The sequence below is a fragment of the Cheilinus undulatus genome, linkage group 10 (assembly GCF_018320785.1).
Source record: "Cheilinus undulatus linkage group 10, ASM1832078v1, whole genome shotgun sequence".
Taxonomy (NCBI): Eukaryota; Metazoa; Chordata; class Actinopteri; order Labriformes; family Labridae; genus Cheilinus; species Cheilinus undulatus.
In genome coordinates this window covers 18,853,619-18,868,141 of record NC_054874.1, presented here as the reverse complement: position 1 = coordinate 18,868,141, position 14,523 = coordinate 18,853,619, and the positions used below count along the sequence as shown (strand labels likewise).

At 38.8% G+C, this 14,523-nt stretch overlaps 2 protein-coding genes across 2 annotated transcripts in view; both read right to left on the bottom strand.

Moving 5' to 3' along the window:
• The window catches only part of n4bp3 (NEDD4 binding protein 3), a 39,365-nt gene extending 34,269 nt beyond the window's left edge, over nucleotides 1–5,096 (bottom strand). The window contains exon 1 of the mRNA XM_041797042.1: nucleotides 4,901–5,096. The gene's annotated coding sequence lies outside the window, so the exon portion shown is untranslated. The remainder of the gene's footprint in view (nucleotides 1–4,900) is intronic.
• A 1,628-nt stretch (nucleotides 5,097–6,724) lies between these two features.
• On the bottom strand, nucleotides 6,725–14,447 carry LOC121516693 (platelet-derived growth factor receptor-like protein). The gene is made up of 7 exons (XM_041798082.1): nucleotides 14,333–14,447; nucleotides 13,938–14,104; nucleotides 10,020–10,162; nucleotides 9,773–9,924; nucleotides 9,354–9,647; nucleotides 7,380–7,519; nucleotides 6,725–7,159 (listed from the first exon to the last, which is right to left on the bottom strand). Exons 1-7 carry the CDS (start codon nucleotides 14,397–14,399, stop codon nucleotides 6,935–6,937), a joined length of 1,188 nt encoding a protein of 395 aa, XP_041654016.1. The 5' UTR covers nucleotides 14,400–14,447; the 3' UTR covers nucleotides 6,725–6,934.
• Nucleotides 14,448–14,523: the final 76 nt, after the last annotated feature.

Genomic DNA, 14,523 nt, shown 5'->3' with positions numbered 1-14,523 from the left:
GGAACCTGAGCTAAATTTCAAGCGTTTTTGCAAATGGTCTAAATACTTATTAATGAAGCCTATTCATTTTTCAGTTACTAAAAAATCATGTAAGATGGTCTTGTTTGATGCTTGTTTTGTTATCATGTCTGTAACCTTAATAAGAATATGCATTCAATCACAGATACTCAAATGAGAAATTGTTTAACACTGTCTAGAGGATAGCTACTTTCATTTTATTTTCAAGAGGCATGTAATCGATGGAAACCTACCTTCAAAGATCCATCTTCAGCTATAAGGAAACACCTGCCTCTTTAAGGTAATGATTAACATGGGTGTGCACTCTGTCTTGGTATTTGAAAAATAAGCTTGTGAGCTCAGCATCTTGACCCAGCTAAATTTGTGTGGAGTAAATCAATGTTTCACCACGGATAAATAAAGCTGAACTGCTGTGAAACTCACAAGATGGAGTATAAACACATTTTTGTGGACTGGACAGTCAATGGGGCTTAACAACTGATTGTTTTGTTTCGAATTTACATATTAATATGTCTGTGCAATACTTCATTGGAGATCTAAACATAATAAACATGTTTGATTCATCATCACTTACTGTTATAGCTTTAAAATAAACAGCCTCTGATCTAACAGTGGCAGAACCCAGACAGGCCGCTTTGCACGTCCAGCCAAATCCCACAGTGATTTTATTAACCAGGCCAGGCTTTAATCGCAGCGACAGACGGCTCAGAAAGCGTATCAGGCCAGCCACGGGCAGAGGGATGACCGCGCAGTGAAAGCTCTAAGTGTTTGAGCATGACACTTTCTTCTTCTGAGCAATCAGGCATGGCCTTGTCTATAAAGAGTCAATGAGATGAGTGCAGACAGGAGGGAGAGAATAGGAGTAAGGATAAGGCAAAGACGGGGAGTGAACAATGAGAAAATAGGGAGAAAAGAGGAAGATAATCTGAGGAGTGAAAGAAACAGAGGAAAAAGACCAAAGCAGTGAGTACAAGAAGGGCTGATTAGTGTTTGATTAGCTGGCCTGCCCAAGGGGAAATCTCTGTCAACCAGCACAGCGCCTTCACAACTGTGCTCTCCCTGCCACACCATCTGGACTGCACCATGCATGACTGACCTGCTTTGCACCTACACGCAACAAGAAAAAAAGCAGTGTATAGCCTTTATTTCTCACAGTGGTGAAAGTATTTTGGGTTTTATGCTCCTGAAAGGTCAAAGTACTTCCCAGAGCTTTTATTTAAGCTTTAAATCAGACCAGTCAACAAAACAGTGTGGGAAAAAGATGGGGCAAAGTTTATGAAAATCACTGTGCCCAATGGAAATGAGTTTGTTCCCTCATCTCTGTGTGTAAGCAGCAGTAAGCAAATGGTCAGCAGACATGTAAGGGTTCAGCAGAATTAGTGTTTCATCAGCTGTCAGTGATTTAAGGAGATCTAGCACACACATACACACACTCACACATGGGAGTGTCAGCCCCCTGGGAGCTCAAACAGCTGAACGAAGACATCACATCAGCTGTCTGAGTGAAAAGCAGTGAAGAGACAGACCATGCTAATAGGTTGCCATCAAAAAATCTTCAACACAGCTTTCAGCTAACAGATGGGCTTTGATACATTAACAGAATGCACAACATGACACTGTTTAAAAATATCATTCTCGATAATGTGACGAATATCACAGATTAAGTAATTGCTATTTACTGTTTATGAGAGGGGAGGTAACCACAATTATAAGAATTCTTTAAGTTTTTACATTTTTGCTTTAAGCTCCTGTCAGAAATGTTTGGGGTATTTCACTCTTGGTGCCCCTTGTTGACAAGGTGTTAAGGCCAACCAGTGTTGGTTTTTCAGGGTCTATACCGACATTGATTATTAGCAGATCATCAAAGCAATAACCAATATTTGGAATCAATATGCATTTAGGGAAGGAGGTGAAGACACACCTTCAGAGGAGTCAAAGTAGTACACTGTTTGATCAATTAATTTTACTGGTTATCTGTAAAATAAAATGCCGATACCAATAATCAACCAAATTCCAAATATCTGCCTCAATAATTGACCAAACCATTCGGTCCCTACAGCGTCCATAGATTTTTTTCCCCTTTGGGATTCCATGCCTTTATTTTATAGACAGGACAGTAAGAAGAATCAAAGTAGAATCAGAAATAAACACTACTTCATAAGACAAGTGCACCGAACAGAAATGAATCCATCAAAAACTGCAATTTTTCTACAACTTCTTTGTAGTGTAAGATTTACTCTCTAAGTGTAACATTTTAAACTATTAAAGTGTAATCGTCACACTAACACTGCAAGGTGAAAATATTTCTGTAATTCATAAGTAAAAAAATTATATATTGCTAAAATAAAGATTTAAACTCAACGATGGGCTATTTCCTTTCACGTCAGGTGTAATTCTTACATTTCTACAATTTTAATCACTGACTCATTACAATGCACTTTTCATAGTCAACTAAAATTGCTGTTTCATATTTGACACCTGTGGCAAAGTCAGGTGTTTCTGGAGGATGGTGCAAAAGACAAATGCTGAGATGAGTAACACCCTTTCTTAAGAATCATCACCCTATCCAGTAGACAACCCCTTGCCCCAGACAGGAAGTCAGTAACTCAATTCAATCTTACTGTAGAAGTGTTTAAAAGAGTTTAACATCAAAAGCAACAATAAAACATGGGCAAACATGATCAAAGGTTTACCCCCAGTGAGTACAGGCAACATCTAAAATAAGGATGTTCCTAAATGTCTTTTTTCCCATTCGGCTAAACACTCATTTAAATTTTGCTTAGCTGACTGGTCTGAAGAAGAGAAAATCCTTAGAAAACAGTCAAATTCCTCATTGTGGGTATGATGTGAGCCTGATATACTCTGTACAGCAGAGCTAACATTAGCAGCTAGCTCCACAAGCCTCTGTGCCTCTTTCGTGAAGTAATGCTAGGCTTCATCCGTTTTAGATAAAATGAGCTTACTATTGTTGCTCGTATTGCAAATGTCATGTCATTTGCTTTGTTTAAGGGCATTATCATTTTCGTCACTCATTTTGATAAAGAAAAACATACATTAACACAAAAAGGAGGATTTTTGTAAACTATTATAAAAAAAATTGACACTTGAATGTTTGCATAATGTGCATAAAACCTCTGCCGCTGCAAAAAATCGATTTATTAAAGTGGTATTTTGACACATTTCAAGTAAAAGAAATATTGCAACTTCTATGATTTGAAAATTGCAGCAGGCCATATTGCAATTTAATCTAATGTGCGATTAATTGCCCAGCCCTAATACAAATACATCTTAAAATATCTGAAACATGCCCAAGCCCAGCTGACTCTACAGAGTTGAACTAACACTGAATGCATTAGCACTGTTAAGTAACTCCAACACTGAAGGCCATTTAACTCTGAATGGAGTTAAAATCACACTCTGGGAGTTAAAATCAACTATAAAATGTTTACCACTGAGAATTAAACACTCCAGTTTTTGCTGTGTGGTATCAGAGGCGTAAAAGAAACCAACATGGGCTCAACAGAGGGAGAGCAGTGCTGCGCTTTAACGCACTGGGAATTAACATAGCGAGAGTGTGGAGTATAAAAATATGATATGATGTACGCAGGACATTTAGTCAGACTGTGGAGCAAAAGCACACTGTTTAATCAATTAACTTGATCAACTGTCTGTATGCTGATTCCGATAATCAGCCAAATGCCAAATATTGGCATCAGTAATCGGCCAAATGGATAATTGGTCGACCCCTGTTGGATAGAGTTGAAAACTTGGGAAAGGAGGGCTTGCATGAATAGACACCATAAAGGCTGATAAAATGAACTTCAACTGGTCCATCTCTGCACCGTTTTACTGTTATTATTTGGTTTCAGTTGATGATGATAAAGGAGAGTTAAAGGCATGGCATAATCTTTCATCCCCCGCTCCCAGTAGCCTCTGTGTCACAGTGAAGTGGGCTGAATGAGGTAGAGGAATGCATTTTTGTGTGCCGACTTTAACCGTAAACAACACTTAAACTGTCTGAATGATTGCTGTGCAGTGATTGGTCAAACACATGACAGCTGTATATCACAACAGTGTGCCCCCCTCTTTGAATCCTCCCATAATCCATCCCTGAACTACAGGAGCAGTTACCACGCAGTCTCCAACAACAGCTAACACATCTTTTGTGTCTCCATTGTCAGAGGGTCTCCTTCACTGACGTCAGCACGCACACATAACCACCAACGCACTCACATAAAAGGAGTCTTCCTGCAACGCTCCATGAGTCCTCAGACCAGAGGTCACCTGTGGCCTCTGGTCTCCACGACAACAGTCTGGAAGTCCCCAAGACTGAGTTGGTGTCTCCCCCTCCACCCCACACACTCTGACTCTCACACATAGAAACAGCTTTTGTCCCTGAAGTCTTGTGCACCAAAAGAGACCCAGGAGAGTGAGCGTCAACCCAAACATTTACAGCCAAACACTTCAATACACTGCAGAGAAAGTTAAAGGGCCCACCATAGCTGCAGAGAGACAGGAGATAAATTGCAATATAAAAAAGACCTTTTTCTTCATAAGTGTTTTATTTTCTCTCGTTCCAGCACACACTTTAAAATCCCACAAAGGCCATAAAAACAAATTCTTAGGGATTAACTCTGATTTAGGGACCAGCATTGTGATTCAGCTAAAAGCAGCAGCCTTACATTTGTTGCAGACTTTTTTATAACACAGCAAAGCATCTGTATGAGTTATATATTCATATGAATAACGCAGAAAGTTTTGAGCATGCCACCCCCACGGATCACAACAACCTTTGCACCAGTTCTGACACAGATCCCGGCTTAATATGCACTGCAGAGTTGCAAAAGAATTCACGAAAAGATGAAGAAAATTTGACGCTCACCATATTCTGCATGCAGGACATCTCTCGGACCAGCTCTGGTTCTGTGCTGCAGTTTGGTCTCTCACTGGTTATATAATGAAACAAAGTGTGTTTGCCTGGCTCCGCAGGATATTTTCCACGACTTAAAGCAGAGCAGCAGACAGGGAGCAGAGACAGCAGGCAGCGCACTGGGCTATGGGACGGTCTATTTTCCCTCTCGGAGGTTTGAACAGCGCAGGGCAGAGTGAGAGGAGGAAACACGAGAGACAGGGAAACATGTGCCTGTCCCCCAGTGGCTGGACTGACACACATAAGGATATAAAGAGAGACGACGCCATCTAGCGGCCAGGTAGGCAGGTGCGCTGTATAAACAGTTCTGGTCAGTAGCAGGGAAGGAAGGGTAAACTCATACTGATTGAGACACAAGGTAGAATGGGACTGTCACACACAAGAGTATTTATTTCTCTCATGAAAGAGAATAACAACTTTATTTTATGAGCCCAAGATAATTCCACGATGGAAACAGCTTTTTCTCATTGGTGTGACGTCACGTGAGTGAGCGGGCAAGCATTAACAGGAAGTTGACTGTACGAGGGAAAATGACTTAAAGCTAGCTTTTGGTTGGCAACTTTTCATCTTTAGGTCTTCAAAGTGTCAGGGCTAATAAAGTGTTAAACATTATGAAACCTTGATGTATAAGTTCTACAATAAAACTAAAGCCTAAGAATAAAAAAAAATAAAACTTAAAACCCAGAATAACCTAGACAGATCTAGGCAACATAGCAATCCAGTTACATAAAAAGAGACCTATTTAAATTTAAGAGCATTAAAATAATAGGAAGAGACAGAAAGGAACATTAATCAAAACAGTAAGAAGTAGAATAAAACAATTAAAATGTGTAGAGATAAATGAGTGATAATACAAAAATTAGAAAGCTAGTAGTGGTAAAATATTAGTCATAAAAAAATCATAATAACGATATTAATCAGCTATAAGGACACAGCAGCATAAAGAGGTAAAAACAATAAAAGTGGAGGGAGGTGGTAAAAGCTCTGAAAATAACAAGAAGAGAAGAGATAAAGTAGCAGTAAGAAACAAGCCAGGCAAAAATACAAAGCAGAGAGGAGCAGACACTGAAGCTTTAAGGTAAAATTTGAGGAAGCAGAGGAAAATTTAAGAGAGAAAACTGATAGAAAGAGGGATGATACAATAAAAGACAAATGACTTCTTATTTCAAGTCTACATTTTTTCAGTTATAACTACCAGATTTCTCTCTGGCTGGAGCTTTCAAAGTTAGAATAATTACATCAAATCATCTCCTTACTAACCTGAACATGATTATCTTATAAGCCAACCACGAGGTCATAGGTTCCCAACCTGGGGTCCAGGAACCCCCAGGGGGGGCGCCAAAGATCTTAGGGGGATCCGAGGTTTTGTCTGCTCCTAGGCTGCCAAATTAGATTTGCAAATATTGACTAAAACTGTGATAAAACAATTATTAAGGTGTTTATACAAATGTCTTTTGGCAAGAAAGGCATGCATAGACCCTTTTTAAGAGTTTTATCAGTGAAACAATTAAAACCAATGTTGATTTTTGACAGCAGTGTGCCAATTTTTCATCTCTCTTGGGTCTGTCGGGGCGCCACTTTTCTTAGGTACATGTAGGGGGGGCTTCAAGGAAAAATGGTTGGGAAACACTGCACCAGACGGTATTGGAGACTGTCTCCCATGTAGGGGAGGTGTTTGTTACTGAAAGAAAACCACATGTTTTTTTAATGTTTTATTTTTAGTGTCACAATCTTTACAGTCATGCAAAAACAGAAATAAGTACAAAACAGCCACAAGTATCCTATAAAAAATATAATACACAACCCTGTATGCATATCACTTTAGGTACATTGATCAAAGCCATAAAATCTCCTGTGTCTGTTTACATAACAGCAGGACAGAAGGAGAAAGATTGGTTTAGTAACTGTGACTCATATGCTGTTTGAGATACAGCAAGATGCTGCTCCTAATATTCTCATTCCTCTTTCTTTCTCTCTTTAGTTTTCTCATGCACTTTTGTTGGTTTGTCTCTTCTTAGGTTTGGACTTTGGGACAACTTTAACAGTGGTGGACACTGATTTGGCTCCTTGCAGGTTCTGTGCGGTGCAGGTGTATGTCCCCTGGTCCACGTCCCTCACTTCATCCACCAGGAGGACAGACTGAGACTGCTGCTGAGCTGCTCCCCCACCCACTGGATTGATGCTTTCTTGTGTGTACAGAGGCCTCCCAATCTGCATGCAGCACAGGTGATAGGTTTATTAGGGAAGGATCAAATACTGTGTAGAACAAGAGAATTTTTTTCAATCAATGATTGTCTGCAGCTGTAATATCATTATGTATTTGATACTTAGTTAGAATAATGGATTCTCTGCAGTTCACACATTGGACAACCTGTCATGTCAAAGGATATTCTCTAGTTAGACTGATCCTTCAGTCTCTGCAGTGTCAGACCTGCTGTCCTGGGTATTCCCATGTGAACTCCACACCCACGTCACGCTCTCCCACCACAGAGCAGCTGACCTGTAGATTCTCTCCCACAGGCACCGACGCCGATGAGGCCCGGATCACTGGAGCAGGAGGAGCCATGGGATCTGAAATGAGAATTATCTTTGAGCTATGTTTGTTGGTAAGTGGCACTAAACAATAATTGCAGAGTGAACCAAAAAGACTATTGGTTTTGGTAAAAAACAAAAAAATCCTTTGGGGCTTTTATATAGTGTTTGTTTTCTTTAAAAGTTTAAGAAGGCGTGTGCATGAGATATGGAGTACAAAAATGCCCTCCTAAAGTTCTGTAATAGAACCACTTTCTGCTCATTTAGTTACTCAGTGACAGCAACAATGGTGCTATTACAACAAGTTACTTCTACAGGATTTTTTAATATATCATGCAAAGTCAACTAAAGGTCATAGAACAAAAGTGCATTTAGAAGACTAAGCTTGCTGAAATAAAACGAAATATTATTTTTTATTTGAAAGTTTTTGTTAAAGTTGCAGCCTAACTACAATTTCTGAAGGCAAGTGAGTTAGTGTGTTAAATTTAAGTGCTGAATGAGGTTGAAGTGTACTTTGAAGTGCAAGTGCTAAGGGAAAGTAAAACATTAAAAAGCAAGGTCAAAGATTAGGCTCAATCATTTCAACTGCCTGTTTGATTTCATCCGAGATTACAATGTCCCAAAAGTTCAAGATGGTTCATAAAAGCTAGAACCGGCCCAGCCATCATGGGGTGATTGTACTGTGCCTTTAAAAAGTGTTCACCCCCTTAGATATTCTACCCTTTTATTGATTTTCTAAACCAATCTGGTCAATATGATTTGGCTTGTTTAACAGAAAAGGGGAAAAAAAACAAGTGAAAACAGATTTCTACAAAGTAATGTAAATTAGATAAACATATATGTAGTGCAAATTAAGTGAAAATATGTTTCCCCTATAAATTGACTGACCTCAATTAACAGAGGTCCAGCCAATTGGTGCTAGTAGTCTCACAATAGTGAAATGGGCACTACCTGAGTGCAGTCAGTGTGTTTCAAGTGATTGTAAAGACACGTGTCTGGAAGGTTCAGTCACTAGTTAATCAGTATTCCTGGCTACCATTACACCATGAAGACTCAAAGAAACTCAGAGAAAATGTTATTGAAATATATAAATCAGGGGATGGATAAAAAATGTTCTAGGCATTGATATCTGCCAGACTTCAGAGTGTTAAATCACTGCACATCACCACAAACACCATCCCTACTGCGTAGCATGGAGGTGGCAGCATCATGCTGTGGGGAGGTTTCTTGGCAGTTGGTCTTGGAAGCGTTGTAAAAGTAGAGGGTAAAATGAATGTGGCAAAATATAAGAGAACCCTGTTGGACATGACTGTCCAAGGCATAAAAGTCTAGTTGTCTTGACAAAAGTGAATATACTCAAAGAAAAATTGAAAAGAAGCAAAAAAGAGACAATCTGAAAACCTGAACCTCCTGGCCTGTTAGCCTTTAGGAACAACAAAAACTTATTACACCTCTGCGCCAGCAATGCTCACAGGCTCAGCCATTCTTGTGACTGTGATATCTCTAGTATACTTAGAAGGATTTTATTATAACTGTACAAATGTCCAATCTGACTTAGAGATGGAATGATTTGGGGGGTCAGAGTTAATGGTCATGGTCGTTAGGTCTCATGTAGAGAGGATCCATCAACAATGACAACAATGATAATGAACTGTTTAAGGATTTTTATACTCTTTGTGTATTGTGCTCTACTTTTTGTGTGTTGTGATGTCCCTCTTCAGAGGCTTTTGAAAGTTTGTGTCTTTTTCATGCATCTTTTCCTTTACTTTTACTTTTACTGTAGCTGGAGTGTTTTAGTTTTTATATATGAAAAAAAAATCAGCACAGTCTCTGACAACCAACAACAGATAGACAGCTAATTAACAGCACTCACAGTTGACATAAATAAGCATATACTTGGTGGAGCTCTGCCTCAGGTTGCCCAGACTGGCAACACAGAACAAAGCTCCTGCGTGATAAGGTCGAGGTCGATTGATGGTGATGCCCTTCTTGACATCAAAGGAGATCTCCATTCCATCCACTGCCACCTCCCCTGGTGGATACTCGCGGTGCAGAGTCACTTTAGCCTCAGGTGTTGTCACCTGGCAAGGGAGGACTGTGGGCCAGTTGGATCTCAGCTGAATCACCTCGTAGTAATCAGATGAAGGAACAAACAGTTCATGTGGGTCTGAGAGAAGAAATGGCAGATTGAGAAGATAAGTGATTGTAAAAAGGCTTTCTGTCACGCTTGTGAGGATAAAAAGCCTGCAGTTAAGAGAGGAGTGGGTGTAAGCATCAATAAAGTCATCATACCGGGGAAAAAGACGAAGACTTTAATGGCTTTGTTGTACTCCTTCCTGCAGTCTGTGTCTTCACAGTACATGGGATAACATGTGTACTCTCCTGTGTCTGCACCAGTTGTGTTGACTAATGTCAGGACGCCATATCTCTCATGTTGGACAATTCTGCAGAGCAAAAACAGGAAAATTGTCTCATTTTGTCATTTGAATGTTTGACTACACATCATCCATGATAAAGATTCATGGGCCATGAAGTTTACCTGAGCCTTCCATCATCATCCTCCTCCAGGTAGGGAGGGACGCTCCACTGCACAGGTTTTCCCCTGCACCTCAGCTCCAGAGTGTCTCCAGACTGCACACTTATGGTCTCTCCCACCTTCTTAAACTTCCCTCTGTTTAGCACCTAAAATATCAGAAACATGATTGTATAGTTGCTGTCTGTCCATTTTTGGGGTATTACACCATGAGGCTGTGCAGTGTTTAGCCACAGAAATCCTGTTTGAAAAGGCTACCAAACAGGGAGAATGAGCAAATATGCTGCTACAGGGTAATATGTTTTCACTTCTTTTGAGTGTGCATAACAGCCTAGCTGCAGTATTCTGTGGTGTAAGGAAACCTCACTGTAGAAGTCTTCAGGTTAGCAGTGCATGAATTATGTTTTCAGAATCTTAAGGTGATACAAAGCTCCTGATCTTGGATTAATTCTGAGCATTTCTGGAAAAATGTCTAACCTGAGACCATTGTTAAAGGCATTTCCAGTGGTCTAATGTTATGAGATGTACTGGGTAGATGTAGTGGAAGAGTTTGGTGTATTGTAAAATGTAATTTATGTTTTGCTTTTGTTTAACTACACTGTCCCTTCAGAGTTTAAGATCATGCTGACATGATGTGAAAGTGTCCTTTTTTGTCACATGATAACATAAAACAAAAGAAATGCATTTTGTGTTGCATTCACTTTGTGTAGAAAGGACGATTTTTAGGCTCTTACAATTTTTATTTGATGTCAATTGGCCAAGAAAAACAGGACATGTGATCAATTTAATTTGATATTAAAAATTAATTTTACAACGTCCCCTACTGAACAGGACAGGCTCTTCTAATTTCTTCATAATTTCAGCATCTAATGTCATTTTTTGAAGAAAAAAAAAATCTCATACTCTTAAAATCTACTTATCATTCATTCTTTAAAAATGCATCCCATTCAATTTAATTCTATAAAATCGTGAACAGATTGGGGAATAATGGAAAAACTGTCTATGCGTATAATTGTATTTTACTGTTTTTAGCCTGATTTTGGCTTTTATATGCCTTGTTGTATGTTTAGTTTGCACTGGTTGGGAAGCCCTCACATTGTGGGAATGCAAAGACCGCCATATTGTTCTCCATATACCTATGTATGTCAATAATTTTAAACTTGGGTATGTGTGGAGGAGAAAGAAACAACTATAGATACATACCTATGTACTGTGTGTAACAAAAAAAATCTCGTTTGTCGTTTTACCACTTTTAAGTGTAAATTTATAACTTCCTAAAGTTCAAACGCTTAAAAGAACGACTTCATCATATTTTGACATGTTTTCTAATTACATATTTTTTGAAAATCCGTAGAGGTGTCTGGCTGCAGACCGTTCATCTCTGGCAGTCACTTTCACAGACTGCTCATCTGAGGCACAGTATATCTCTGGAAGGAAGTGAAGTAATTTGCCGATAGCCTACAACATATTTCCAGTTTTTAAATTTTTTAAATTCAACTTTATTCATAAACAGAGTCTGGCAGTAACATTCATGTAATAATCACATTGCAAACATCACAGAGCAAGCAACATTTCATGAACAAAACAAAAAGGTCAGAGTTCTAAACTGGGGTTTAATTATGTCGAGACTCATTTTAGAAGTATTTAGACAAACAGTGACTGCTTTGGGTTCGTTAGCTTTAGCTAAAACTAATATAGCTAAGCTAGCTATGTAATTAAAGTACTACATAAGCCAACGTGGCTAAATTAGCTTTAGTAATGTGAGCTTTAGCAAACATAGCTAAAGCTAACATAGCTACCTAGATAACGTATTTATGTAGCTTACATAGCTGCTTTGTGAGCTTAGCTTTAGCTATGTTAGCTACGCTATCTACAGTTAAGTTTGCTTTGCAACATAAATAACAGATATCAAGCTTAAGATGCTGTTTTGTCAGCATAGTGTAAGCCGAATACCTATGCTAGCAGCATCAGCTAGGTAGCTATGTTATCAACATAGCTTACGCTTCTCTATCCCGACTTCAACTTGTTCAAAATGCAGCAGCTAGGCTTCTAACTGGTTTTAACAGATGACATCACATCACCCCGATTTTAGCGTCTTTACACTGGCTACCCATTAGTTTTAGAATTGATTTTAAGATTTTACTTGTTACTTTTAAGGCACTGAAGGGTCTGGCTCCAGAATATATTTCAGAACTTTTAATCCCCTATGCCCCAGCCCGAAGCCTCAGATCCTCGGGGGGGGGGGGGACCTCCTGGTCGTTCCAAAGTCGAGGCTCAAATCTAAGGGTGACAGGGCCTTCTCTATCAGAGCCCCTCGACTTTGGAACGACCTACCTGAGGAGATAAGGCATGCAGAATCATTGACATCTTTTAAATCGCTTCTTAAAACTAATTTTTATAGACTTGCTTTTATGTGATGTCGTCTTCTTCTTCTTCTTCTTCTTATTTAGTTTTTATGATCTCACAGATTCTTGCATATCTTCGTTTAACTTCCTCTTAATCTGACTTTTACTCCCTGTCAACCTAATTTTATTTCCTTGCCTCTTAGCTGTTTTTAATCGTTACTGTCTTCCTCACTTTATTGCTTTTATATTTTTATTGCTTCCCTTTTGTTTACCTCTGTTATAATATTGGTCAATTTTACTGCTTTTACAGTTTTAAAGCTTGTTTTACCTTGCTCTACTATCTGTTTTTGCCCTCTTAATTACATTTAATGCCTTTTCTTGTTTATCCCGTTTTGTTTTTACTCTTTTCTGTTTGTCTTTTAATGTCCCACGTTTTTAATTTTGGTCCTCGTCTCAGCCTGTGTAGCTGGGTTCCTGCATTGCCTGGGTTCCTATCCTATCGCTTTATGGTACTGATGTCTGTCTTGCCTGCATCCTGATGATGTTCATGATGTCTTAGTTGTGCAGTATGGCTCATGTCTGCACTCTGATTGACGTCTGTGATGTCTTAGCTTGCATGGCATCTCATGACGTCTAGAATTTGTTTATATTGCTGTTGATAAATTATTATCTCATCCATATTTTTGGTCAGTTCTTTTTAAGTGTTGAATTCTGCTGATGTTGTCTGCCTGTCACATTATGTCAGACGCTAAAATGTCTTGAACATTTTCTGAGTGTTTTATTATATAAAAACTAATGGCAAAATGGCAAAATATAATTCTGAGGGCTATATGAAAGTTGTTGACCATCTGTTTTTTATTTCCTAAATTTATTCATCAAAGGTAGCAATTATAAGCTGGTCATTGGTTGGATGAAAGCTAGCAGGGTTTCATCAGTGTAACAGTAAAATGAGGATAAATATTTAAGACTCATATATTATGATATAGAAATATATTAGATCATATCATTCCACATCATGCAGCATCATATCAAATCATATAATAGATCAGATCTTACTATATTGTATCTTATTGTACCTTATTTTATCTAGATGTATCATATGGTAGCATATCCTACCATATCGCACTGTCTCATGTTGTCTTAGTGCATCAAGAATATAGTATTATATTGAACAGTAACATATTGTATTGTCTTGTACCCAACCATAGCTTATTGTATTGTATTGTTTCATGCTGTGACTTTAGAGGGCAATTTTGTGCTGAAGCACACCTCAGAATTTGACTGACTTTCTAAAAAGTTTGAGAGTTTTAAAATATTTGCTCAGTAAGACCAACATCATTCATTTAGGTGTTGAACCCCACTTCCTTTGAACCAGCATGGGATGTGGCCTGTAGCACGAGAAGTTAAATCAAAATGTGAAATGCTCAGGTCAGTTTAATCTAATCGGCCTTTCAGGAATGTAGTTGGAGCAGCGTCAAGACACCAGTACACCAGACACACAGTAATTTATTTAAATAAATGAAGAAAGGAAAAAAGCAGAACATCACTTAATGTCCTACTAAAATATAACATTGTGTACCTGTGTGAGTACAGTCTGTGCCGAGGCTGCAGGTGTAGCTTTAATCTTTGGTTTTGCCGTCACTGATCTGGGTCCTTTATTTGTGGGTTTGCCAAGTTTAGTTTTGTTATTCTTTGGTTTCCTCCCTGGAGTGGTCCTCTGTTCTTGGGCATCTTTTTGGCAGTGAGCTACACAGTGTAAAGAGAAGGTGATACATAGATGATAACATACTGTACTGTATCTTAGAAAAAGACTGAGTGGAATTGTTGTTTGACACAATTTCCATCAGCTGTCAGCTTCTATTTGTCAGTTTTTTCATTCATTAGGCCAGAGGGAGACCTCAGAGAACACATAGTAAGTTATAGAAACACATGCTCACAGAACTACTCTACAAGTAAAAAAAAAAAAGTACTTACCTAAATCGAAGATTACAAGACAAATAAGTAGAGTGCTCAGCAACAACCTCCACTTTGACCCAAGCATGTTCACCAAATAAATGATTAATTACAGGAGTATAAAAGCAGTTTGTAGGTTGTTAGTTCACACTCTTTGGCCGTGAGAGCAAACAGCAGAAGCCATGAAGAGGCGAGGAAAGTGAGTGAAGGGG